Raw genomic sequence first — 27,333 nt, 5'->3', positions numbered from 1 at the left:
CAACAGCTTGCCATAATGTGAAATATTCATATATTCCTCACTGATTCTTCACTTGAACTCTTGGGCCATTGACATTTTCCAGATTAGCAGCCAGAGGAATGCTGCATAAGAACATTTAGGATCATGTGTGACCACATGAGCATTAAATTGGATCGCATCCTCCAAAAGTATACAGTGGCCTTGAACTTAAGATTCTTTATATAGCACAGTAGAGCCCTGCTATTTTCAAAAGCCATTTAATCAGAACCTTAAAGATACAGTTTTTAGCATATCTAAGCATATTCCAGGTAAGCCCACACTTGTTTTTAAAGTATAAACAACAGTTCATAGGCAATTAGTAGTTTAAAATTGAACTACACTCAACTGGTAGACAGAGTAGGTGAACAGTATGAATAGTCAGCCTATTCAGATATCAAACTAAGGTAGTTATGCTGTGTATTTTTTAAATGCCCTTCAGCAGAGCCGCTCTTCCTATTTCCTGTATCCAGAAATAAATTATCTAACTTGAGGCATCTAAGCTCATGTGCTAAGTCAATTTAGGACAGATACTTGCCCTAAAAAGTAATTTATCTTAAATTGAAAAATAGGCCTTCAGGAACCAAAACTAACTTCTTGCACAAGTCTGAGTAAGTAGATAAACTACACAATGTCCTGCAAAGCATTAACTTAGGTTTTGTTGTATTTAAGAATCGTGTATGGAAGCTGCAGACACCCACAGGTCCATCCTCCTGTAGAGGAGTCCTCTCTGTCTTCCCTTGACACCTGAGGTCTGACAGAACAAATACATAAACTATAGCTTTAAAATGGTTAGTATAACCAAAAAAAAAAAAAATCTAACTGATAACATTTAAGATGACTAGTTGAAACTACTCATGTAATACCCAGACCAGTAATCACCAACCATGGCACCAGCCACAGCAGGCTCAATTTGGAGAAGTTTCTTTGCAGACTCTAAAGAAGAGCCATGAGTGACCACAGATCACAGTGGAGAGACAGTGAAGCAACAGAGGCAGGCCTTGGTCCAGCTCAGTAAAAGCACATCCAGTTACAGCTGCCCTCCTGTACTAGCACAGAGGCCCTTTCAAGCTACAACTTGGGTAATGACTTCTCTGCTGTTGCAACATACTCTGATGTGTAAAAAGGTGATGGTTTTATAACAGGTTAATCAGCCCATGTGACTGTGTTGGTAAGACTATACATTGTCATTGCAGGTATTGGGTTACGTGTTGTTTATGCATAATTGTAACATTAGCAATAAGATTTAAAACAGTAACTGGATTTTTTTAAAATGTAATAAAGGCTGGTATAAGTCGGTATTCCTTGTGTTGGTCACCAATCTGATTCAACTGTCAGTCTCTGTGCAAGTTTTTAAACCAAATCAAATAGTTGCCCTGTGACACCTCCCTAAATAATCAATTTGCTCCTTGACCTGCAGTATCAAGTGAACCCTATGTAAAGGAAATACTTTGGAGCATTCCAGGTAACTCATGTTAAGAATTCTGAAGTTCAGCCACTCATATGAGAATTCAGTAAGATAAATCCTTCAAGATGAGAAACCAGGTTTCCCCCATTGTAAATGTACAGTTACAGTTCAGTTGTCAGAATGAGTTACTTCGTAGTTAAGGATTCAGAACCTTTTTTCCTAGCATGTGGAGAAGGGAAGATGAAGGGAGGGAGACGGGAGTAAGATCCTGTATTTTGATATTAAATGTACACAGATGAAAGCAAATAGAGAAAACTGGTATCAAGTCCTGCTTGTATAGATCAAAAAAATAATTCAGTCTGTTTAGATTCACTTGAAACGTGTTGAATGTATTTTTAAAATTAGGTCACCTTAGGCAGTTAATTTTTGTAAATAACTGATGTAGTAGCATAGGTCTATAGCTTGTAATCTGGACACTGGAAACATATAACCAATTCTTTTAGTTATAATAAACCCATGATAAACAAGTCCAGAGAGCAGATTTCTTGACCTCGCTCTCATTGTTCCTTGGAGAAGTCTTCGCCATCACTGTCGGAAACATTAGTCAAAGGCCACTTCATGTCACACAACCTTGAATTCACTGCACATTCATCCACTGCACTATTTATCATTCCAGAGAAGACTTGCATGATCTCTGAGATGCCCAATAAAATATTAAAATCTTTCAACCATAAGGCTGAATGTACTGTATGGTGTCCTCTCTCTCCTCTCCTTTCTATACACTCATTAGATCACCATCAGGCTGCATGTTTTATCTAAATTTCCAAGAGCCCAGCAGAAAGGCAAAAACTCAAGCAGATGCTTACTATGCTTCTTTCAAAAAGGAGCAACCAATACATACAGGAAAAAAAAAGGAAAGAGGGACAAATGAAACAAGAGGGAGAAGGCTCAAATCTTGGAAGATACATTTAAAAATATATACCTATCCTAGAAAACACAGACTTTATGTTATTTTGAATCTATCCAAAACAAAGAAAACTACCACCTTAGCATTTAAACTAGGCTATCCAAAAAAAGATTTCATTTAAAAATGGGGATATTGTAGCAGATAAGTAGCAAGCTTTCTTTTCCTTCCTGCACAAACAGGTAAGCTTTAGAGAGAGCAAAATGACTAAGGTTCTCCCAGAGTACCAATACAGAAAAAAAACTGTGACAAAAAGCTACATCTTCTTGAATGGGGAAAGACAAAGAACTGCTCTGTGTTTACCTCAAGTTAAACTCAAGCACGTAGGTATTTATTTTACAGTAATTAAAAACACACTAAATTCACATAGCTTTAGTTGTGGCAACTTGTCTTACACCTCTATGCTTTCATCCAACACCACCCATATTTGTGAAACGAAGCATAAATCAGGATAGCACCTCATTATATTCATTGTTCTAAACCTAGGCCTTTCAGCACATGATAAATCCCTTATTCTATCAGATACAGTGATACTAACTCTGATATTTAAATTAGGCCTAATCATCATTAAAAGCCATTTTAAACACATCACACACATACTCAACCGTAAGAATTCTTAGCATGTGCATCCATCGCTCCCTCCAGCTAGTATCGCCTACATGTTCAAACTTTGTTTTGTATTTTGGTCCTTACTTACTCTATCACAAAGTCATTTAGGACCTTCTTCCCCAGCTGTTCTCACAACAGAAGAAAAGAGCATTCATAACTTTTAATTAAAAAAAAAAATCCGAAACTTCGTCAGGAACAGAATATATTCTACCATCTTCCTTTTACTATACTTCACTTTGATACTGTTCACAAACACCACATCCCACACAGTCAAGAAACAGACAGGATGATCTTCTGACTCACTATAGGAAAATTTTAAAGTGTTAAACTACAATCACCACATTTCCTTCCTGCTTTGAACATCTAGTTTACTACCAAATGGAGATACAAATAGCTCAACACTAGTCTTTTGTAATGAACATAACCTAGGCTATTTTTATTTTAAAAAACAGTTTATGAGAAACTACTCAATGTGAAAATCTTCCAAAACAACAAAAATTATATTTGAATTATAACATACCATGCATTCCCTAATTTTGCAACTTTTGTAGGTGTAGGTGGTGTGTTCATTATTGGAGCAGTCTCCATGCTGTTAGTTACTGATCCATTATCTTTTGCTGCCAGGGCAATCATTTTCCTTTGCTTCTGAGAAAGCCTGATTCCATGAGAAGCCATTCTGCTGTGAATTGATATTGCAAAGACATAAGACGTAAGATCACCAGTGTCCTTTAAAACTACTCTCCTCTAATTTTCAAAATTAAACTGAGAAATGCTTCTTCCCTAGATCAAGCTACTTTTTGTCCAGAGTACCAAAAGCATAATATGAGTAGGGTGGAGGTTTTTTGTTTGTTTGTTTGGGAGGAGGGGAGGAGGAAGAGGATGAATGAGTATCAGGAGGGGTAAAAAGAACAGCACCACATATTAAATATTCATCATACAGATTCCTATGAATGAAAACATGCAGAGTAGGAATCAAGTCTCCAATAGAGATGAAATGTCACCAGGTAGAGATTATTTTCTGATTTTGTGACCTTCTTAGAGATTGCCAGAAAGCTTAAATGAAAAAAATGAAAAATCTTAAATCTTAAATGAAAAATCTTCGCACATAGGACATGTATACAATAGAATGTAGCCTTTTTTAATATCTGCAGTAATTTGATTTCTAACTTATTTGGATTCTCCAGTCTCAGCAATTCAAATTCAGTTCACAGCTCTGAACCTATCCAAACAGTAACACTTTACTTACTATTAAAACAAAACAAAACAAACAAAACTTCCTTCAATTTACTATAAAGCACTTAAAACTGACAACAAGCATACATAATGTCTCTCTTGTGAAACACAGTATTAGAGCTCAAAGCGTTAGCTTATTGGAGGGCTCCAGGATTATTTCCTAGCTCTCTTCTCTAGCAGTGTTACATTATAAAGGTCACACAAGTCACCTCTCCAGTTCATTTAAGAAACACTAGGTTTAATCCATTGCCTCCTGAAAGCACACACTTTTATGCTGTATTTGAGGTGCTTCTCAGAGCAAGAAGCATCCTTCCTTCTAACTGAGGAAGAGTTATCAAATGTGCCACCATCTGGGTGGTAGGGGAGGTCAGATGATGTATAGAAAAAGAGAAACACTTCAGAATCAGTTACAGTACTGGTCTACAAGTAGTTTCCTAAGTGCTGTGGACAAAAGTTACATCTTTTTAGTTGGAACCATGAAAGCTCAGAGCAGACAACTGATTTAACATACCAGTTTAGCAGTTCTTTCATATTTCTAATGATGAAGACATGCAGTTGGTAAAGCAGGATGACAGCAGAAAAAGAGATGCATTTTGAATGCTCACAGAAAAACATCATAATGAAGAAAACAAAGCTGTTCCAAAACAAAAAGGACAAATTTTCTCCTGCTTGTTTTAAACTCTGAATTATCTGAACCACTAAGAAAATTCATAATAGCGTGGACTATCACATTTTTCTTTTATAGATGTTGGTTTTTACCAACCCTGAATTTGTCTTTGGCATGGTTCCACATTTCTGCATATTTTCTTCAATTTCCATGATGGTTCTTAAATCCATAGCAGGAGGGCTGGTGGGGCTAAATGAAAAATAAAGTTACCTTACAAAGCAATCTTTTACTTACATTCCACAGTTCCAACCTTCACTGAAATCCTCTAAATCATACATAAGATTGGTAACTAGATGTATAATTTATGTCTGTTTCCTCAATTATGGCAAACCTCAAATAGAATGTTTCTGACAAAACTTTTATAAATACATACATATTTAAGAACATACTACAAAAATACTTTCAAGAGTCGTTACGTTATGAAATAAAAAAAATGAGAACTATGATTAGTTTAAAAAAGTTAGATATCCAAATCCAGGATACTTATTTAGTAGTCAACTGCTCATGTTAAGTATTAGAAGCACTGGTCTCAGTTGTTTCACAGAGGCTAAATTAGATCTTTCGTTGAAGAACCGGATTAACATTACTTCACATGGCAAGAAAAACACCGTTTGCAAAATTACTAATTTTGTAACTAGTAATATTCTCACTGTTTGAGAAACAGTTTCTTACAAGTAAGTGACCTAGTTTTAAATTTCCACAGAAGCATAAGTGAATTAAATCCAGGTATTTCTAAATTTTTGAAGACATTTGTAAATTAAGCTATGTTACTACACTCAAACGCAAACAGACTTTGAAACCCACTATAAGCAGCACTGTCTGTCTGCCTGTCTCTCTCTCTCCCTCCATAAAACCAGCTGTCACATGCTCATTAGTAAATTAACCAGCTGGAGGTCACGCCAAACCCAGTTATCACTGCTCCTCACCCAAATACCCTGGAGTATTAATCTTTAGAATACTCTAAACACTGCTGCCAGCCTTTCCTTGACATCATGCCAAGCAATACTGAAGAAAATGAGGAAGGATACTTTACTCGTGTCCTTTAAATGCACAGAAACACTGTGCCAAGTTTCTACAGTTTTATTTGCTCCTTTTCCATATAATCTTCTAAAAGTGTTCTGAAAGAACTGTAAGGTAACAGAGGAAGGTAGTACATCCTCCAACTACTAGAAAGACTAAAGAGTTTGTTGGGGGGGGACACGTTACCACCTCCACACACACTCCTATTATTTGCACAACTATGCAAAGAGACAACACACATAGCCCGAAGGCCTCTGCTTGCTAAATGAAATGGCTCAGATTTAAGATTTAATTTTCACAACTATATAACCTGTATTCACAAGCCCACAAACCAATAGAAGCTGGGCAGAACCTGGTAAATTAACGCTATATAATTCCCTAACCCTTAAACTCTCCTCTCTGGATCCTTTACAGGCAACTGTCAAGAGACAGAACACCACGCAAGACAGACTTTCAGTCTAATACAGTATGCTAACCTTATGTATGGAGATACTGCTAAAAAATAAGAATCAATAATCCAATTATTACTGTATCAGTTAAAGCTGAAATGTTGATTTTTCAGAAACCATTTAAGCCAAAAGACGTAGCTTAAAAATGTCAAAGTACAACAGCACTTCTAATGGCTCCACCACAACATGCTGCAAAACACAGTATTTTGGTCTCATTGTACAGAATGCTGCCAAATATTTTACACAGGGGTAATCAAGCAGGCTTCTAAAAAACAAAACTAACCAAAATGCAACCAAGAACTCCTAGGCTTTTTTTTTTTTTCCTAAATGCATCAATTCCTTTTCCAAACAAAAAGTCTACTAAAATTTCTAGTTTACAAGTCAAATTAGTAGAATCTGATATAAAATCATTTTGAAGAGCAGTTAACATTTTACTCTGAATAGACAATTATTAGCATTTGCTACCAAATAAAGAACATCAATTGTAAGTTAGATAAGTACCACAATTATTACTCCACCTTAAACTAGTAGCAACCCAATTGGGAGAGCTTGCAGTTTTGGTACTGGGAATGGACTGTGGAACAGACTGTGTCAATGCTGATGATCCCTCGCATGACTTCACCTCTTTGATAGGTTTAGAGGCTTTAATACCCTGACTACATGGTTTGTCCTTCATCTAAAAAAGAAAATAAAAATATGTTGCACAAGTTTTTTTTCACTTAGAAAAAAGGATAATATTACAAGCAACCCAAATGACATGTATACATGAAACATTTAAAAAAATATATCAGAAATAGGCAGTATCTTAGTTAATCCCCCTAATGCTCAGTCTACATTTTTCAGTAGTGGTTCTTCTTTTTTTTGCTTCATGCTTCAGCCTGAATCATTTAAGTGCAAATATGCTTCTTGGTAACTGAAAACGACTCCAAGCATTTCCAAAGCTATAACAACTATGCACACAAATTTCTTCATATTTTCAAGCTTATTGCTCTTTACCAGTTATGCCTCAGTTATTTTAAATAGTACTTCAGTCCAACTACAGTAGTTCAAGAATATTAGGTTTTTTTCTAGAGTCTTGGGTTTTTTTTTTTTTTTTTTTTTGTTTGAAGCTCATCTTTGCTTTATATTTTAAATGAAAAAAGGGTAAAGACTTTATACAATTGATATTTTGAGTTGAGATTTTATAAACAGTACATCATACAATTTTATGACTTATGAGGAAATATTGTTAGATAAATAAAAAATAAATAAGTACTTAAAACAAGTTCTCTATTCCCTTTTAAGGGCAACTGCTTCTCAGAAAACACTCCCAAATGCAAATCTTGCTTTTTATGGATTAGATCAATACACACATCAACTAGTGAAGAAGGAAGAATGTGAACTGCTAGGAACATTGAAAGCCAACTGCTTCTCAGAAAACACTCCCAAATGCAAATCTTGCTTTTTATGGATTAGATCAATACACACATCAACTAGTGAAGAAGGAAGAATGTGAACTGCTAGGAACATTGAAAGCCAACTGCTTCTCAGAAAACACTCCCAAATGCAAATCTTGCTTTTTATGGATTAGATCAATACACACATCAACTAGTGAAGAAGGATGAATGTGAACTGCTAGGAACATTGAAAGCCAACCTCAGTCCTCTCTGGATGAAATCCTTTTGTGAAGTCAGGGGACTGCAAGTCTCTTGGGCTACTCAACCCTGCATAGCTACCTTCAGAGTCAGATGTTAACAGTTCTGGAAGCGATTCCACAGAGTTAGTTTTATCCAGTTTTACTGAGCCTAAGAAATAAGAATAGAGAGTATCATGAAAGCAAGACTAAACAACACTAAGAAAAAAACATATTCTGAATACCGAATAACCAAAGATTTAACTAGTCTAGTATACTAGTCTGTAACAATTGTAATCAACCTGTAACGTTTTAAATATTTTTGCAGACTAAGATTACTCCTAGCTTCTTCTTTCTGCCTCAAAAAATATAAGCCTAAGGAAAAAAAAAAAAAAAAAAAAACACAGAAATTGTCCTGAAAATAAATGCTTCTACTGTATTTTGAATAAAAAGTAACTAATTTAATTATTTTTTACATTCTAGGGGAAAAAAGCATGCTAATAGAAATGTTCTACTTAAAGACACAAGAGTAAAGTATCCATTAACTTTGTTTGACACAAAACATGTTTTTACAGATTGTCAGCTTTGGGCACAACCTTAAGATTACAATCTTCCTTTCAAATAAAACTCAACTTGATAGAATTCACTACCCAAATACAATTGTGTGTGTTCACCAAAAGAAAAAACCTTTGTAACACTTGCTTATTAAGTTATAGAAATCGCATTGTTTTACATATTAAACTTGATGTTCTAGCTTTATATCTGAATGGAACCTCTTTCCCACTGACCTGTAGAGGCTGGACTCTGAATGATATCAGATAGATTATACCCTCCAGAGCTGTCAGATCGTTTCCGTGGCTTCTTTTTTGCCTTAGTTTTTGCTCTTTTGAAGAGGGCCTCCCTATTAAAAAAAAAAAAAAAAAAAAAAGACATTTAGGAAATAAAGAAATAAAGTCTCAGAACTATTAACAACAACCTCAAGTTTTTCAGGCAACAGCTGTATTTAAAGTTTAAACAGTAATAGCTGCTCTTACTAGCTGTGTGCTCCTGCTCTTGTACTACCACTGCTTACTCATTAGCACAACTCTGTAGTAAACAATTCGAAAAATAATCTAGGAGGAAGAAAAAAAACTCTTTTCAATCTAGCTCTGGTCCACTGCACAAACACTTCTGCTGAGATAGTGGATGGTACAGCAACTGCACAGGCTGGCACTGCCACCTAGGTCCGATTAAGCCAGCTACATGTTGGAGTAACTGATGGAAAACACAAACTTCGACACCAATATCACAACAGAGCAAGTCCATGGTCATGGTATCAAAATGTCACTTTTTTTACATACATATTAGGAATATTGATACTAAATAAAAAAATGTCTTTAATTTTGGCAAAAGCACTAGCTCTTCAGAAGAGCTTCACAATAGAATTGTAACTACTACAGCATCTCTATTTCAAAAATCTTCTACTTGACATTTGTGGAATACATATATATGAACTTATTAATTCCTGCAGCAATACTGGACCTTAAACTTATTTTTTTTTCTTTTTTTTTCTTTTTTTTTTTAATCCTTATACTCCCCTATCCACAGGGTAGGTTAGGTAGCAATAAGATCCTCATGCAGCCTTTAAAAAAGCTGAAAGGCTTGAGGTCTAGTAGAAAATAACCTCTCAGCTTCCTTGATCTATTAGCCATTCTCTGAACCAGTTCAGTTAGCATAAACTTTTCTTGATACAAGGGGTCAGAACAGTACACAATATTCCAAAGGATTCATCTGTACAGTGACATTACATTTTGCTATCTCTGTTAGGAACACACTTCGCAGTCACCCTACCAATCACTTTTCATAGTTGTGATAAGTCATAGACAAAGTTCTCCAATTTAAAAAAAAATTACCAAAATAAAATTAGCATATTTATTATTCAGTTGTTACAGACTGTTAAAGAGACATATCAAGTTACCCTGCCAAGACTTTGCAGATTCTGCCACCTCTGCGTCTACAGAAAAAATTTTGAAAGGCAGAGTAACAGAAGTCTGTAAACCAACCAAGGCCAAATCACCCAATCTGCAGTTGGTTTGATCACATTTCCTAACAAAGCCAACTACCTGTATTTAAGAAATGTTATTCACTAGCCAACCAGTAAGTACTTTAAACTGACAGATTGAGAAGTCCTGCTTCAGACTTTGCCATTTCACAGGACTATTCTGTTAGACTCAGAAGCATAGATTATCACCATTTTCCAAATAGATTTACAGTATATTAAACTCTCTGCTTTCTTTTCTCTTGTTTTTTCCCATTTCAGTTACGTTCAATGAACTCTGCAGTTAATCTCTATATATGCAGGTGCTCTTACATGCACAAGGCCCAAATATAATTGTGAATATTAATTTGTCAACTTTTGATCACTTCTTTCTTATAAATTTAAGTGTCCCACTGCAGTTCTGCAATATTTTGCAATATTTAAGGAAACAAAACTGAAAACCTCCTTCCTTCTATTTCTTCATATTTCAGTTTTGAACCTAAGAGAGTCAGGCATCACCCAAAGTGTATAAATACAAATACAGATCACCTGGTTAAAGATGAAAAAACAGATACTCTGACACGGAATTAAAAGATAAAACTTACTGAGAATTTTGTTCTGTATTCATTTCTTCTTTTAAAAAAACAAAGTTTTCTCCATCTTCAGGGTCCAAAGAACTTATGTCAGGTCCATCCAGATATGGAGTAATTACTCTCCTGACCATAGCTGGAATCTGTGATTTTAAAAGCTGTTACTCTGTTTCTCTTAAGTTATATGTTAGCAAATACACAATCTCTTGCAGAATGACCAGAGTGAGTTATTTATAACATTTTCTACAAATCAAGTAACAAATTAATAATAAAAAACCTAGTTTATAAACTCAAGTTACATCTTTAGGTAGAACAAAAGTAAAGCTTTTATTTAAACAACAGACTCGGAATGCATATAAATTTCAACTGCCCACAACCCTGAAGCATTGCTTTGTCAGGAGTCACGTAAACAATCTTTTACTATCTGTCCAGTTAAAGAACACTGGCTTATAACGTATCTTGGTTTTCCCCTTATGCACAGAATTTCAATTTTCACACTATTTTTCCTAATGCTTTTAAGGCCTATCTGACCACACTGCATTTCTACTGGAAAAAGTCTAATTTGCTTTCTTCTCCTTTCTGCTTGGTAACAGATGCCTTTTTCAACAGATGCCCTTTTCAACAGATTTTGTTTACGGTTTTTATTCAACAATTGTTAGTTCCAGAACATTAATAAAATTAATGGGTAAAATTAATGTGTTTAAGGGACACAGTGCTATTGTGGTAGTGGCTAGTGCATAAGGAAACATGAAGTCCATGAAAATGATAGCAGCAGCTAACCTTCATTTGAATTCAATGTCCCACATTCAGTCTATCATCAGACATGACAGACTGTATGTATATATGCATTACTCTTCTGTTCTCATTTAAAACCCAGCCAGCTTACACTCGCAATGCACAACTTACCATTTTCCTGTAATAAACAGAAAGGTCCTTTACAACTTCATCACTTAAGATATCCAGAGTCCTTAAGAAAGAAAAAAAAAGTAATACAAGTTTAGCTTACCATGCTCAAAACAAACATGAAAACAAAAAACAGAAACTCTCCATATACATTAATAAAAGAATTCCAGCAAACATTCTAAATGAACCTTACCTACAGGCATTCTTACCCATTCATGACAGTCATAGATTCAAAGGGAATAAAATGAAATCAAGATACAAGGCAGTTAACCTTTTCCCTGGTCCTAAGGCAGAATTAAATCTGTAACCTTTCCAGCCAGCCTACCTTTACTCAAGCCACAGTCAATACAATTATATATATAGTTAAATTATCATGAGCTGGTTATTACTTTACTTATTTTTACACACTTTCAAGTTCCCCTAGTGTGCATTCTAATACTCCAAGCTCCTGAAATTTCTTTCATTACTCAGACACAATCTTATTTGACATTTATGACAAAAAGAAAAAGAAATATACCCTAACAACCAAGTTTTATCAATAAAATTCTGTCTTGTGTGAAATGCTCTCTTTGCATAAAGCTGCCAAATTTCATCTGTCTCAAGCCTATCAGATTAAAAGTAGAACAAAACATGATGAACAAATATGCACAAACTCCAGTATCTGTGATAAAAGAGTAGTGCTGTGACACAGTATAGCAGTACGGGCATTCTTAACTGTTTAGTACACTAAAAGATCTCTAAGAACTTCTGTATATAAAAGGAAGTATGACAAAAAGGCTAGGATAAATAGAGGGGAATATCAAGAGCTGATTTAATTTTTTTAAAGCCTCTGCTAGCAAGATTGAGGCTTGCCCTGAGCCAGATGCTGCCAGATGATATACACTCCGGCAGCAACTTCAGGCCCTACCTGAAACCATCAAGAAAAGCAAGAGCACAGGACACCTTCAATTTCCTAGAAGTCTAGCTGAACCTTTGAGGTAAGCAAGCACAAGTCATTTGTTCTGCCCTTCCCACGGGCACTTAAAGCAAAGAGACTACCAGAAGGCAGGCCCATCGTCTTTAGAAAATGCACCAGCTGTAATAAGCCTACTTAAAATAAATTCTATTAGCAGAGTAACTAACATGTTAAAAAACGAAACAAACAAAAAACCCACAAAACCAGAAAACCCACAAAAACACAGTAGTTCTATGTATCTTCAAAAATAAATTTAAAAACTCTGAACAAATTTAGGTATAGTCCCAAATGGCACAGAATTCAAGAGAAGTTTTTCCCCTTAATCCAGGCTCCTCATGCCATATTGCTACACAGTCTTCTTGTACTACAGCACTGGTAAAGTATGTCCAGTTACGTAACTACTTAATCAGTCCCTGTTTCACATAAATGAGTTTCTTTTTAAGCTAGCAGCATTCAGTTACATTTCAACACTTACCTGCCCTTATGAGTTCTCCAATCATTTTGTCTTTTTGCACTATTGAACTTACAAGCTTGTAGACAAAACACATCTGCATCCCTCCTTACCTTGCTTCAAGCAAAGCGGCCATATTGAGTCCTATGAACTGCAAGCATGACAGCTTTAACTGTTCAGCATTATACATTGCTGAGAACTCCAGCAACTCTGCAGCATTCTTCAATGTAACTACAAAGAGGAAACACAACTAACTAAATTGGATAACATGCTGTAATCCTATTTAGCAGTTTTTAAAACTTACTGCACAGTACAATGAAGTTATTAAAACATATCAGGAAAAGATACTCTTTCTATCCCTAGAGAAGATGCTAATGCTCAAATGGCCATAGCCTACAGCAAGCTCCACACAAAACTTGACAGCAGCTTGAATGCAATAGCTGCTTCACAGAAACAGAGAGGTCCTACCTACAAATGTATCAGTTTCAATATATTGCAACGTGGGGGGGGGAAGAGAGAGATAAAAATGGTGTTAAGAAACACCAAGCAAAAATTGTATGTTTGTTTGTGTATGAAGCTGAGGTACAAACTTAGTGTTTCCTAGACATATAAAAACAGCAGTGTCAAACAAACAGAAGAACTAGCAAGATTAAATACAAACACTAAATACAAACATTAAATACAAAATAGGAACTCAGAAATCATTTTATCATGTTTTAAAAACACGAAGTTTGAATTCAATGAAGGACAGAAATTGGCAACAATAAAAGTTTAGTTTGTCTTCACCTCCTCCTTCCCCTCCAAGGGAGTGAGATGGAAGAAAAGGAAACTTCACGAAAGGAAGACTATGCTAACCTAAAACACCACTCAGACTAAATGGCCAATTGATCACAGCTGTGCAATGAACAGCAAACAGGAAGCAGAGGAAAGGAATATAAGTAATTCTCTAGAGAAATACAGAGGGGAAATAAAAATAAATAAATCAAGAGCATTAACATTTATAATGAGTGTTATTTTAATGCCAAAACCTTTATAATAGAAATGAGAGAACTCACGTTTTTCTGCAATGGCCACTTCACAGATTTCTTTGAGTCTGGATATAAGAAGCTGGTCTGCCACCACAAGAACGTTACATACAAATTCCACATTTTGAGAATCTGGAATACAAAATGTCACTAACACTGTGAGCAAGCCATAATGAAGCAAACTGGATGAAGACATTTAATAAACACAATACATGCAGCTCTCAGTGAGATTTAGCAGAGGATAAATGTACTGGCTCTGCAAATTTTGACAGGATTTGCTAAGAACAAGCAACAGTGCAGAAAAGGGCAAAAGGCAGTCTTTTGAGGCAAGAGAGAGAGGAGAAAAGAAATACTGAAGAGTTTGTCAAGCTAAAGAAAAGGCATAACAAGGCTTTGGATAAACAGCCATTATCTCAATGTTTAAAGCAAGAGTCACGTGAATTTCAATCCTCTACATAAAACATCAAAGCAAGCATACTACGTTTCTATTTTAAAAATATGAAACTTGCAGGACCTACAGTTGTTGAAAATGTATTACTGGTACCTTTTACTGCAACAGCTTCATCTGTATATAGGTAATCTACAACTATCTGTAGTACATCAGAATGGATTGGCATTTCTAGAGCTGAACAACAGGAAGCCTAAAAAGGCAAAAGGATTTTAAAAAAAAGATAAGAGAAGCTAACAGCTTTAAATAAAATGTAAAATTGAGACAGTGATTATATTTAGTCAGCCACTCAGACTCAGGGTCACATTTTCAAAGTCAAACAATATTCAAGTAACTGCACAAAATCTTCAAGTTCTTTGATTAAGAATCACTTGCAGCAGAACTGTTAAGTCTTGCAAAACAGAATAACTGAATCAATACCCATGAAACAGTTGAGCGTTTCATAAGTTTGAGGGTCTTCTCTGATAGTCTTCCTTAATTTTATTACTTAGCCATGGCTGTTTTAAAGTAGAGCTATATAAAACCCCTATATAAGTACTGAATCTCATTTCTTTCAGGACAAAAGATATAATGAAATCAACAAGTTTCCAGGCAGGAACAAACTGAATAATTAATTCAGCTACTACTGTTAATCCCTCAGAAAATAAGGTCTCTGAATCTCTCCATCTGAAGAGCTACCTTAACCATTAAGGTAAAGCCTTTATATGAGTCAACATTAGCCATTAAACTGTGTATTTGACATTATTCAAATGCATGTAACTTCAGTAATTAACAGCTTCAATTTTTTTTCAGCTGATGCTGAAGTAAAGCTTGATATTAAAATTTTTTTTGCTTTAGCAGATGTGATGATACCAACATATTTCATATATCAAATTTAAAAATGTCTTACAGGCGTAAAAAATTTCTTTTTGATATAAGGTCTAGAGCACATGATTTACAAAATATAGTTACTTACAAATTCAGTATGAATTAGTTTTACTTATGAAATAACAGATTTAACTTATGAAATTCAAACAGTTAATACCGAACTTGCTGAAAAAATGGACATCTTGATTTTTTTTTTTTCTTTTTTCTTCTTCCATCAGGCATCTCAAAATGTTTTCAGAAATGTTTCCTCAGGGACAACTGAGGAAAAGGCAGCAAATAAACTTAGAGGATAGGTAAACTTGTATTACTAACAAAATAGCTGCCAATATTTTGTCTGGCTGTTAGATTTATGTATTGCCAAATGCTAAGGAAACTCAGTGGAACTCCTGCATGTTGCTTCAGTCTTCAGTCATTTATCCATTCCCATCTTATCCTTCTTCTCTTTCACTAAGCGTTAGCAACGGTATTCAGACACTTGAAGCAAGAGGCATCTACTGGCATTATGATGCCCAGTGGCAAACAGGACACTGACACACAGCTAGCAAACAGGAATCAGGGCACAGGAAAGATCTGCACGTTTTGAAGCAGCAGCAGGAAAGTGGAATAGCCTAGACTATCCTTGATAGGCTCTATTTCTTTAGCAACAGAACTCAAACAGAGCTTCTACATACAAATTCTTTATTCTGCTGCATCTTTCACTTAGTACATATAAAAAGCTATTTCAGACTACCTGAACACTATCTACATTGTAAGATCTTTTACAGATGGGATATGAAAATCCACCCAAAGATATCAGCCTGCTACAAGGACAGGCCAGTAGCTTTTATAAAAGCCATGAGCTAGCTCAATATAAACCTCTAAAACAAAGTATCCACTTGATCTCCTTTGATATACATCATTGTATTTATCACAATACAGAATCTCAATAGTTCAGATAAATCAAAGATGATCTGTTTCACATGAAAATGGAATCAAATAAACCCAGTCTCTCCCTTTCTCCCTCATTTAGGATAACTTGTTCTGGAATAATGCTTTCACTTATTTGATACATTAAAACTTAACACTACACATTTTTATCAGCAAGCCTACCTCAATCCATGAGCTGCTTAGCATGCTGTGAAAATAATCTGAAAAGAAAGCAGTTTCAGTTTGAGATGCAATAAAATTTCAGTTACAGAAAGAAAAATAAAAATATATATATATATATGTGTATACACATACCAAGTCTTGCACAAAGTACACATTTATGACATGGGAATTCCTTTCCATCTAAAGATTTCAGGGTCACATCGCAGAGGTATGAACTAGAAGACATTTAATGGGATCAGAACTATGACTATTCAGAAGAACTGTAAGTAAAAAACTCTACAAAAAAATGTTTGCTTACTTTAGCAAGTTGAGACTTTGCAAATAAAATGCACTCAATTTTAATAATGTGAACTGAAGTGAACCTAATAAAATAGGCACACCAGTTTCAGGAGATGATTTTTTTTGTCGAAAGCAAAGCTACTCAAAAAGCACAGTCATTTCACTAAGTATTTCCTTCAAAATCACTATCAGTTACTGTTTAAAAATACTCTGATCAAAAATAGCCATAATAAATAGATTCAGAGTCAACAGAGTTGATTTGAAGTCAACTTCAAATGGTCTGTGTTAAGTTTGTTATACCTAACACTAGCTACCATAAGATTTGGCATTGCATGCTAAGAGTAAAATAATCCAAATTCTGTTTGGATTATTACATAACATAGCTTTTACTACATATGTAGACTATTTAAGCTTTATCACTATCTTATAAATAAGCTCATCAGAATCATGAAATTAAAGAACAAGCAACTTGATAAGTGTAGTAAACCTTTCCTGTTGAAAGATATTTCAGAGACTTTCTTCATTAGAAAAATATTATACATTTGCTTATTTCTAATCTATGTAGTTTTACTGTCATTGCAAGTATATTTGGAAAAGTCAGACTATTTTTGGTTGAACTACTCACAAGATTTCTCCTGCCACTGCTATTTTTCAACACAATTAATCCACAAGCCACGCTAATGTACAACAGAAAGAAGAAGAAAATATATCATATACAACCTATCTCAGATTACGAGTTTATATATTAAACAGCAACAGACAATTTCCAAGCATCAGTTACTGTGAAAGAGATGTGTGTATACCAGAAGTTAAAATATGGCTGAACAAGCTTAGCCTATAGTTAATAGATAGAGGTGACAGAAGAGAAAATGACAAGGAGAAAACAACTCAGTTGTAAAAGTTCACCATTTCTTCTGATTCAACTTTGGTTTGTTCCCATTCTTCCTGTTGATGACATTTATCTTTCCATTCTCTAACCTGACTCCATCCAATCTGCAAATCAACAACAGTGATAAATAACACGATCAATACAGTTCCAACCATTAAAAAAAAAACCCACACAGATTCAAGAAGTAAGAGCCCTTCAGTAGGCTCATACTGTAAATACGAAAAAAAATCCAAACTACATATCACAAAAAACCAGAAAGGACCAATCATTTCTTGAAAGTCCTCACTGCAGACATATAATATATAACATTACTTCTACTCCTTAGCTATCTTACCCCTTGAACGACAGCTATACTACTATAGTTAAGGCTTAAGCCCATTACCACTGAGTTAAAAATCTAGGAATTATGTTTATTGTTACTGGTCAGATATCTAACTAAAGGGAATGGTGTAGAAGAGATACGTGTTTCAGCACAATATCCTAACTCAGGAAAGATGCTTGTGAATTAAGCTGGTAAAATTACGAGGGTATTGCTGGTAGATTAGAAAACAGTGTATTTTCACAGAGAAACAGCTTCACTGTGAAAATTTTACTTGAGCATCTAGTTTTAGTAGCAGCTTCACATCTTTGTTTATTTGTATGCCAAAAATGCAGTGAAGAAAACTGCCCTTAAAGAGCTTATTCCCTCCTCTGAAAGGAGGCAAATGCAGGAGAAAAAAAAAAAGGCAGAATAATATAGTTCAGAGAACAATATAGTTCAGAGATACTTGATTTCATTTCCATTATTTTCCTCATATACTATTAAAACAACATCAGTTGAACAGGTATTTAACTTTACTTTGTATTGTTTTATGCTAACTATGTTCATCATCTACCAAAAAATTTTCACGAATTCTTATGTTGTGGCACATAATCTTCTATCAAACACTCAATGATATCAGCTGTCTATAGCAAAACAGATACTAACGTTTTATGACAGTCGATCTGTAAAGCCAGATCATCTACATTGGATGTCAAGCCTCAGAGGGCTCACGCCCCAAAGATGTGCAGGCTAGATGTTCTAAATAACGTTCAGGAGGTACCAGAACAGAATAAAGGGCAAGCAGCACATTGCCAGGACATAGAAGCCAGTTGGAAGACGATGCTTTAAATACTGAATCATGCTAGGGAATTCTATTTCTGACGTTATTTGAAAGGTCATATATGTTTTCTCTTAGAGAGAAAAATATCAAAACTAGCTCATCTTGCATTAAAGAGGTGACATTGTGTCTGCTTTTAAACTTGTACTTACAACCAAAATGCAGAATTCTTGGCCCTAATTAGCCTTCTAATTTAATGCTAACTTAAGTTAGATCAGCTTAAATAAACCACAACATCGAGAGGTTACCAGAATATAAGTTTATTTCCCTTAACATACCTTCCACTTAAATTGCTGAGTCCAAATTTCTTTGCAACACTTTGCAACATTTTTATGAGGTTAGCTTCTTCACCAGCAACTTTGCCTTTTTTAGATTTGCTCTTCTGTTTTTCATTTATAACTTGTACTTGATTATTTCTGTAAATCTCAAATGCAGCCTTTCCATTAACATCTTCATCAAAACTCATTTTGTTCAGGTTAGAAATTAATGTATCTTGATATTCTTCTGATTTTTCTTTATGCATGATTTTTGGTTTGTAACCATGAGTCAAAAGATCACAAGTATCAGTGTATATGAACTGCAGAAGGTATGCAAACAGATCTGGATGAATCTTCTCTATTACATAAAGATCACGTCCAACAGCATCTTCATCTTTACGGTAGATATCTGAAGCATCTAGCTGATTGTCACTGGAAACAAACAGCTTCTTGAAGAAGTCAGAGCGCACAGCCAAGATGTATTTGTGCACAGGGTAAGTTCTTGAGCCAATCTGAAAAGTCACATCATGGATGTTGTCCATTTCATCTGTTTCATCTAACAGTTTGCCAAAATCCTCTCCAAAACTTGACAATGACACACTTGGAATTTCATAGAGACTAGAACAAAAATTAAAACCATGAAAAAAATGAACTATTTACAAGCTACATGAAGGTTTACGTTTTTCAGCATCTCAAGTGAAGAGGGGGAGGTAGTTTTGGTTTGAGTTTTTCTTACTTTGCTGGACTAATCAAAATTTCATGTTCTAATCTTTACATATTTACTAAGAAATGTTTACAATATTCCATATTACAATTCCCTACAATAAGAAAGAAGTTAACTAATATTTAGTCACGTATCAGATACACTGGAAACTAGTAGGAGCGTGCAAGGAATATCATTCAGTATTCTATTTATTCATTCTTTCTTTAAATATATTTTTTCCAAAGATTCACCTTCCACTTTCATTTAAGAAATGATTAATAGATCCCATCACTAATGGGATAAGTATCTACAGTACTTAACAGAATTCAGTATGGTAAGAAATATTTTGCAAATGCTTGCTTTGAACATTTTAGATAAAATAGCAACACTATCAATAATAATTACTCAAAGACAACAACTTATTTATTTGCATAATTTCAACATAACTGTCATTAATAAGTGCTATTGCCTTACAGTATGGATAATCACACTTATTGTGATTCCTGCATGAGCCAAAATGTTGTTTTCTAAAAAGCAGAATGATTTAGTTTCAGTCACAAAAAAAGGGAGGAGAGGGGTGAAATATGGTTACCTACATTTCTGATCAATACTTCAGAGGAAAAAAAGAAAGTTACAGCTGTTGATATACCTTGTTTTAGGATCTGACTGCAAAACAGCAAAATTGCATCCATTAGGATCTGTAGCAATACTAACAGCTCGGTGGACAAAAGTAAGCTTCTGAAGTCGAATTCTTTCATATGCACTGTTCGTATCATATTGACAAGATGCTTCACAGGAAGAATTCTGAGGACTTAATGCAAGTTCTGATAAAAAAAAGTTTAAAAAGCATAGGAAGGTCAAGCTAATTAAAATGCAACTAATACAAGAAAAAGGCAAGATTTATGACTTCTGTAAGTCCATCAATGGAATCACTGAATAAGGCTGGATCAATCTGAAGATTTTGGCTCACTTAACTGAAATGTAGGAAGACACGTTTTAAGAATAAGAGCTTAGTAACTCATAAGACAGTCTCCATCAGAAAGATTCCTGTGAAAGTGTTTTGCTGCCTTTTCATATAGAACAAAATCACCCCATCTAACATTTAATGCAACCTCTTCAGGAACAAAGGAAGCTGTTTACCCATATACAGCAGTGCAAGATTGTTTTCTTTTGCAGTCCTATTAGTTAGATTAGGCATAATACAATCACTGACTGAAGATTGAGGAAGCCTTTAGACTTCATATTATATCTGTTTGAATCATTCCAAAACCAACAAGATGTCACTGAAAAAAACATATTATCTCAATACTGAAATACTATCTTTGGAGAACTGGATGCCCAGCCATTCAGCACACACATTTAAAACCACCAAAAATAGAATTTCTCATTCTTCATAAATTAGCAGTAGACTAGTCAACAGATCTGGATTCTGAAGTTTCCTTGAAGATACTAAAACTACAGAAATAACATCCATAATCAAAAAGAACAGAGTGCCTGCAGACACATACCAGTACCAGGACATGCTTCTGTAATGAGAGAAGTACCGTATAATATGGAGAATAAAGAAAAGTAGTCACAGAGAAAAATTAATTCATAACTATTTTGAGGAAGAAAAGAAAGACTTTGCTGTGAAAGACTGCAAAAAACAGAGTTATAAAACTAAAGATGGAAGCCAGTGAGTGAAGTAGAAATGTAATATAACGCCATAAAGTTCAAATAAAAAATAAAATTTACTATTAGAGAAAGAAAACAGCAGTGATCAGTGATCAACACTACCAACTGTCAGCTACAGTTGAAAGAATGCACTATATAATACTATCAGATTAAGCAGTAAAAAAAAAAAAAAAAAAAAAAACAAGAGAAAAGGAAGTCATACTAACCTTTCTTTTCCGAGTTTCTTCTTCCTTCCTCTAGCCATCTCCCTGTAAAGGCTTCACCATCCTGTGTGACGAACATGATTTCATTTTTATTTAAAGCAACATCAGACATGAAGACTTGCCGGCCATACACCCAACGACACTGCTTCACAGGATTGTTAGATGACTTCCAACAAAACACCTATAAATATCAATGTTGTTTCTTTAGAGAAGGTGGAAATCCTTATATAAAAGTACTTACATGTTATATACCACAAAACTTAAAAACAAGAAACATGCCATCTCAAAGATGAATTTAAAAGGAGAAACTGCACATTCTTCAAAAGTTTATCCTAAAGGATTATGAGCATCTATTACAAAGATCTCACACGAGATGCAAGTAAATGGTGTTATAACATCAAGATTCATTTGCCTATGACTGCTTTTAAAAAGCTTCTCTGAATATTACATCATTTTCACAACAATCATCTACAGGACAGTTTTTACAGACGTTGCCACAACAATAGCAAGAGGGGGGAGAAAAGGAGTCAAGGAACAGATTCTTAATTTACAGATCTGTCTAACTGGTTTTCCTATAAATCAGGTAACATTCAAAGCTAACACACCGGTAATTTAAACTACTTGTAAATTGTTTGACAAAATCCCAGGTTTCTCTGTACCTTCAGAGGGCTGTGTTTTTTTTTCAAATTGAGATTATGACCCAAAATAAACCTAGAAATATTCATTCTAAGAAAGAAAAGCGTGAAGAACTGCATGCACATCAGGACCCCAGCCAGGTATACTGTGGAGATCAGAAAAAAAGTAAGCAAGCAGCCACAGCCCCAAGCAAGGAAAAGCCTGGATGCTGCATCAATGCTGCTGAAGTTGGGCTCTCCTCCCCTCCCACTGAAGCAGCTGTTACAGGTCTGACAACACCTGCATAAGGAGGAAGCAAAGGAATCCAAGTAACCGGTTGTCTTTCCTCTCTTGAGCCTTAAAGAGGAGACAATCAAATTGGACAAAGAAGCATTGATTCAGAAAATAAGGGCATTAAGATTCCATCCCTCTCCTTTCTCAGTAATTTACAGTGCCTAAAGATCCCAGAATTTTACCAGCATTCAGCACGCGAAGAAAAGCAATACAGGTTGACATAGCTCCACCAATGCAGGAAGACTAAGCAGTATTTTACTGCTAAATCAGTATCCCAAAGATGTCAAAGGCACACTGCCAATACCACAGATACTAGAGGCTACATTTAACTTCAACAAATACTGAAACGGAGGTTTACGGTATCTTTCTGAGACAACTAATAACCGAATATTAAACTGGCAACAGTACACATTAAGTGACAGTTGCTGTGAAGTGATGCAGCCATCATTCAATCGTGGTTAATGCAAACCATACCTGTTTTTGAGACAGACTTTTGAAAAAAAATCATCACAAAACATAAATCAATCAAACGCAAGGAAAGAAAGAGAAATACTCACGCTGCCCTATACTTAATAAAGAACCATGACTTACGACAGCATTTCAGTAACAAAACCTTTCTGTAAGCACCACTAGATGGCACTGTAAATTCAGCTCTTGTAGTCAGCAGACCTAGAACAAGCTGGTGTTTCAAAGCAGTCTGAGTTGTAAGAACAAGGGAAGAAATAATACAATGCTCCAGAGTGCTCCAGTTCTAATAAAACAGTGACTGCATTAACTATAAATACTAAACTATTCACCAAGTTTAGCTGCAACTTTTAAACAATACAACACGCCTATCCCCAAAACAAATGCTGTTCTGTGAATAAGCTGAACAATTTGTGGTGGGTCTGAACGGTGATGGGTCAGGCAGTGAGGTAGGGGAGAAGAAAGATGGGGGTAGAGGGGGAAGCAAAAAAAAAAAAAAAAAATCCACATCAAGTAAGACATATAGACACACATGTATGCAAGAGCAAAGGACTTTGCATCTCCACTAAAATGCCATTAGGGGCTCACTGATCAAAAAAACCAAAACCAAAAACTACTGTACATTACTTTAGTGGTCCTCCCATAGCGTTTTTGGGGTTTTTTTTTTTTTTTTTTTTTTTTTTTTTGGGGGGGGGGTGGGGGGAGGGTAGGGTAGGGAGAATTAACTTAGAACCTCTACTCACATTTTTGCTGTATTTGTATTTGCCATGCAAGATTTTAACCTGCCAATTTACATTTAAAGCAAAACAATAAAATACAGTTACTTGGTTATTTCAACATGTATTTTCCCCTTCTCTCCAAAAGTATGTTTCATTTAGATCGCTTAATCAAAATAAAGGCTTGCCAAGTGGTTCCGAATTCATCCATAACAGTATGCAGCTTGCTACATACATATGATCTTAGGGACACAACTTACTCTTCCAGCTTCATCCAGTGCTAAAATGCAAATCTTCTGACCCCCATTTTCCTTAAGATTCTGGGTATCTACCTTGTATTCCAAATATCCTCCATTAACAAGAACTTTTTTAAGATTCAGTTGTCTGAAAGAACACAGAAGGTAATTAGTACTTCTTCACCGAATATTGATGTTGCTTTATGACAGAGATATCTCTTTCATTTAAAGAGGCAGCAAAAAATACAGTTGAGGTAGTGACACTGAAAAAATTACTTTTCTTTCCCCTTCCCCAGTTGCTGTAAGTAACGACTGCTAATTTTTTTGTTTTTGCACTGAATAAAATCACATCGTATTCACAAGTTCATCACAAAATCCAACAGTGAAAACACTAAGTCATAAACTGATCTTCACCATTATAGAAATTATGCTTATGTAAGTTCCAATATACATTTTAATAGCCTGCATTAATAGACTATCTTACACCACTAAGCCATCCTCACATCTTAGTATGCCAACATCTTCTGGATTTGGGGGGGTGGGGGGTTAGCTGATCAAAACCATGGAAGTTCCTTATTTTCAGTATCTTAACATAGCAATGCAGAAAATGGTGATATCAACTTTCTTCAAGTGCCACTACCTTCAGTCAATCATGTAGAAAAAGTCTAAAAAACAATCATTAAACTAGCACTTGTTAACAAATACTGTTAGAATTCGATCTGAAGCTGAAAAGCCAGCTGGAAGTTGGGGAAATATCTGGTTAGTTCTTCTAATTCCTTATGGCAAACTAACTAGGAGAGAATGAGATCAAATAATTCCATAAACTTGAGGCATAGGACCCAATTTCATCAACAAGATTTACATTTGGTTTTTAGCATATGGACCAGATAACCTCCCAACTTAAATTAGTCTACATAACATACTATACATAACATACTACAGATATATATGCATGATGAAATATAGACCAACTTACTGATTCAGAATCACAAGAGCATAAGTAAACAGGAAAACAAAATTTCAGTGCCTCTATGAAGATGCACTTATACGAGCTCAGGCTAACCAATGAATAAAAATACTATTTTTCAGTATTTCCCCCTACTTTGTTTTTTGTAAATGTCTTTGGCGAATCTGAGTGACACCTTAGCCTTAACCCCCTTCCTCCTCCAAAAGAGAGAGTGCGAGAGCAAGGTGCAGCCCATATGAAAAATTATCACAAGGAAATGTGAGGGTTCACTTTATCACCTCTACTTTGAGCACAAAATCTTTACAATAGTTTGAATGGATAAGACTCCAGTCAAATTTTTCACTATCATACTTCACCATAGATTAGTAAAGCAACACGTACTTTGAAGCCAACTTTTTGCACTGATAGTCTGCAAGTAAATAAATATCTCCTCTTTCAGTAACACATACTGTAGCACCATCGCATGCAGAGACCAAGGACACCGAGATATCCTTATGGTGTAGAGCAGAAACTTGGCGAGGTGCAGTTACACATTTTTCTCCATTAGGGTCCAGTAGATAACCTAGAAAATACAACCCACCCCAAAAACGTTACTTAACATTCCACACACTTTCATTTGAAGTACATTTTGCTACACTACGTTGACAAACACTTATATTCTAGAAGATTTCATAGGGAGTTAGATAATTTAGCTTCAAAAATAATTAGACAGTCTAGTATAGCACAAACTGAAATATCAGAAACTTTAAAGATCTGATAAACACACACAAAAACAGTAAGTCACATTCTGCTGGACAAGCTATTTAAGGTGGTTAGACTCTGCAGTCATACTGTCCTTCCATTTAGTGTGATTCAAAAAAAAAAAAAAAAAACAAAAGAGTATTTTGCAAGATAATTATAATTATTTGATCGCATTACAGTTCAAGACATTAGCTTTCATATCCCAGAAACAAACTACAAATTATTCCAGCCACTGGAAGATACAGTATCTTGTAGGTCAAGCTTGTTTGATAAGTGCAGGTAAGCATGAAGGCAGGGGGTTACAGAAACAATAGAAACAGGGCTGAAGTTGTAAAGTAAAGCCTCTGAAAACAAAATCAGTCAGGTCATTAATGCTCTGCTGCCTCAAGAATCCTAATACAAAGAATCTTTAAAAGTGTACACAACATAACCGTGCTCTGTGTGCACTTAGTCTGTGCCACATAGTGGATCAAGGTACAGAAATCCAGAAGTGAGCAGCAGAGCTAGCTCCGGAACTGGAAGAAGTCCTGTCATGATAGTGCTACATCTAAACATCTTAGAAAGGCAAGGTTTATTAGCGTAGGTCCATCACAGTGCCAGGCTGACTGAACTACACCACTTGTAATTCAAGTTACTATCTCCATAGGGTACTACACGGAACCACGTGGGTGCCAGAATAACCTCAACACAAGCAACCACGAAGAAAGTTATATGGTGCATGCATATATTAAGAAGATTCCCAAAAGAATATGCAATAGTAAGATAGTTCTCAAACAAGTCTTACCACACAGCTTTGAGATCTTACCTAGGAACAAACAAAAAGTGCCAGAGCCTGATGTCAGGACTAATGCAAATTAACCTAACTAGCTAAAAGACTGGCTAACCAGAAATACCTAACAATCGTCTGCACAAATAAAGACTTATAGAAGTGCAGATCCAAACCCAAGTTGCAATTCGGTTTTATTAAAAAAGCCCAAAGCAATTAAGATAGCCCATTGATAGAACTAAAAAGTTCACTAGTTGATAATATAAGTTATTAAGGTCTTTCTTGACTTCCAGGGTAATCCTGAATTAAGTGACAACTCTGATAATGGCACTGTTGGAAAAAAAACAAAAACCAAAAAACCCCCCAAACAAACAAACAACAAAAAAATCTTACTGTGGTCAAGCATGGACAAGCATTTTATGTCAAAAGTTAGCATGGAAAAGTTAACTGTAGTATTTCTACAGCATGGGAGGAAGGAGGACATATGCAGGAGAGCTGAATGCTATTTTATGATGTATTAAGGGCAGCAGGAGCTAGACTGTTGGGAGGAGAAGCACACACTGGAGAAATTTACAGCGCAACCAGTAGTACCGTTTCCAGAAAGTCATCAGTAATAGGGCCACATGTGATACATGGAAAGCAAAACATTTATAAGTAATTCAAGTAAGAGCTAAGTCTGACTAGCTACCATCATCTTAAAACATGAAAGTGATGGGCAGTAAAGAAAAATGTCCTTAAAAAAAAAAAAAAAAAAAGTGGTGTCATTATGTCATCAGATTGGGAAAAAAGAGATAGTTTAAACGAGGCTTCCGTTGAAAGCAGCAGCTGACAGCTTTATTATGAGTAACATCTTTTAATAGCTGGGTTTTATTTTTAGAACACTTCTACCTTACCTAGTTGGCCGCCATTCAGACCCATGGTATACACTGCTTCCTTAGTCCATAGCACTGTATGGAATCTGCCTGCAGCCACTCCAATCACCATTCTACCTTTCAGGTTTTTTGCCTGAACCTAAGCACAAATCCAAAGTACATCTTAATATTAAGCAGCAACAAGTGAATTTCACA

At 35.3% G+C, this 27,333-nt stretch overlaps 1 protein-coding gene across 4 annotated transcripts in view; it reads right to left on the bottom strand.

Moving 5' to 3' along the window:
- IBTK (inhibitor of Bruton tyrosine kinase) overlaps positions 1-27,333 on the bottom strand; it is a 59,598-nt gene that overhangs the window by 15,084 nt on the left and 17,181 nt on the right. For 2 of the 4 annotated variants that reach the window (XM_062572810.1, XM_062572813.1), the window contains exons 7-26: positions 27,160-27,277; positions 25,141-25,321; positions 23,817-23,940; positions 21,470-21,647; positions 20,239-20,413; positions 18,908-19,504; positions 17,508-17,594; positions 16,455-16,537; positions 16,323-16,360; positions 14,463-14,559; positions 13,949-14,050; positions 13,007-13,124; positions 11,491-11,551; positions 10,600-10,727; positions 8,766-8,878; positions 8,001-8,149; positions 6,884-7,041; positions 4,993-5,085; positions 4,741-4,863; positions 3,517-3,675 (exon numbers count right to left, since the gene is read on the bottom strand). In XM_062572810.1, coding sequence (XP_062428794.1) covers positions 3,517-3,675; positions 4,741-4,863; positions 4,993-5,085; positions 6,884-7,041; positions 8,001-8,149; positions 8,766-8,878; positions 10,600-10,727; positions 11,491-11,551; positions 13,007-13,124; positions 13,949-14,050; positions 14,463-14,559; positions 16,323-16,360; positions 16,455-16,537; positions 17,508-17,594; positions 18,908-19,504; positions 20,239-20,413; positions 21,470-21,647; positions 23,817-23,940; positions 25,141-25,321; positions 27,160-27,277 — 2,882 coding nt within the window. The remainder of the gene's footprint in view (positions 1-3,516; positions 3,676-4,740; positions 4,864-4,992; positions 5,086-6,883; positions 7,042-8,000; positions 8,150-8,765; positions 8,879-10,599; positions 10,728-11,490; positions 11,552-13,006; positions 13,125-13,948; positions 14,051-14,462; positions 14,560-16,322; positions 16,361-16,454; positions 16,538-17,507; positions 17,595-18,907; positions 19,505-20,238; positions 20,414-21,469; positions 21,648-23,816; positions 23,941-25,140; positions 25,322-27,159; positions 27,278-27,333) is intronic. The other 2 variants (XM_062572811.1, XM_062572812.1) reach the window with 2 other exon arrangements.

The sequence above is a fragment of the Rhea pennata genome, chromosome 3 (genome assembly GCF_028389875.1).
Source record: "Rhea pennata isolate bPtePen1 chromosome 3, bPtePen1.pri, whole genome shotgun sequence".
Lineage (NCBI taxonomy): Eukaryota > Metazoa > Chordata > Aves > Rheiformes > Rheidae > Rhea > Rhea pennata.
This window is presented reverse-complemented; position numbering and strand designations above follow the sequence as displayed.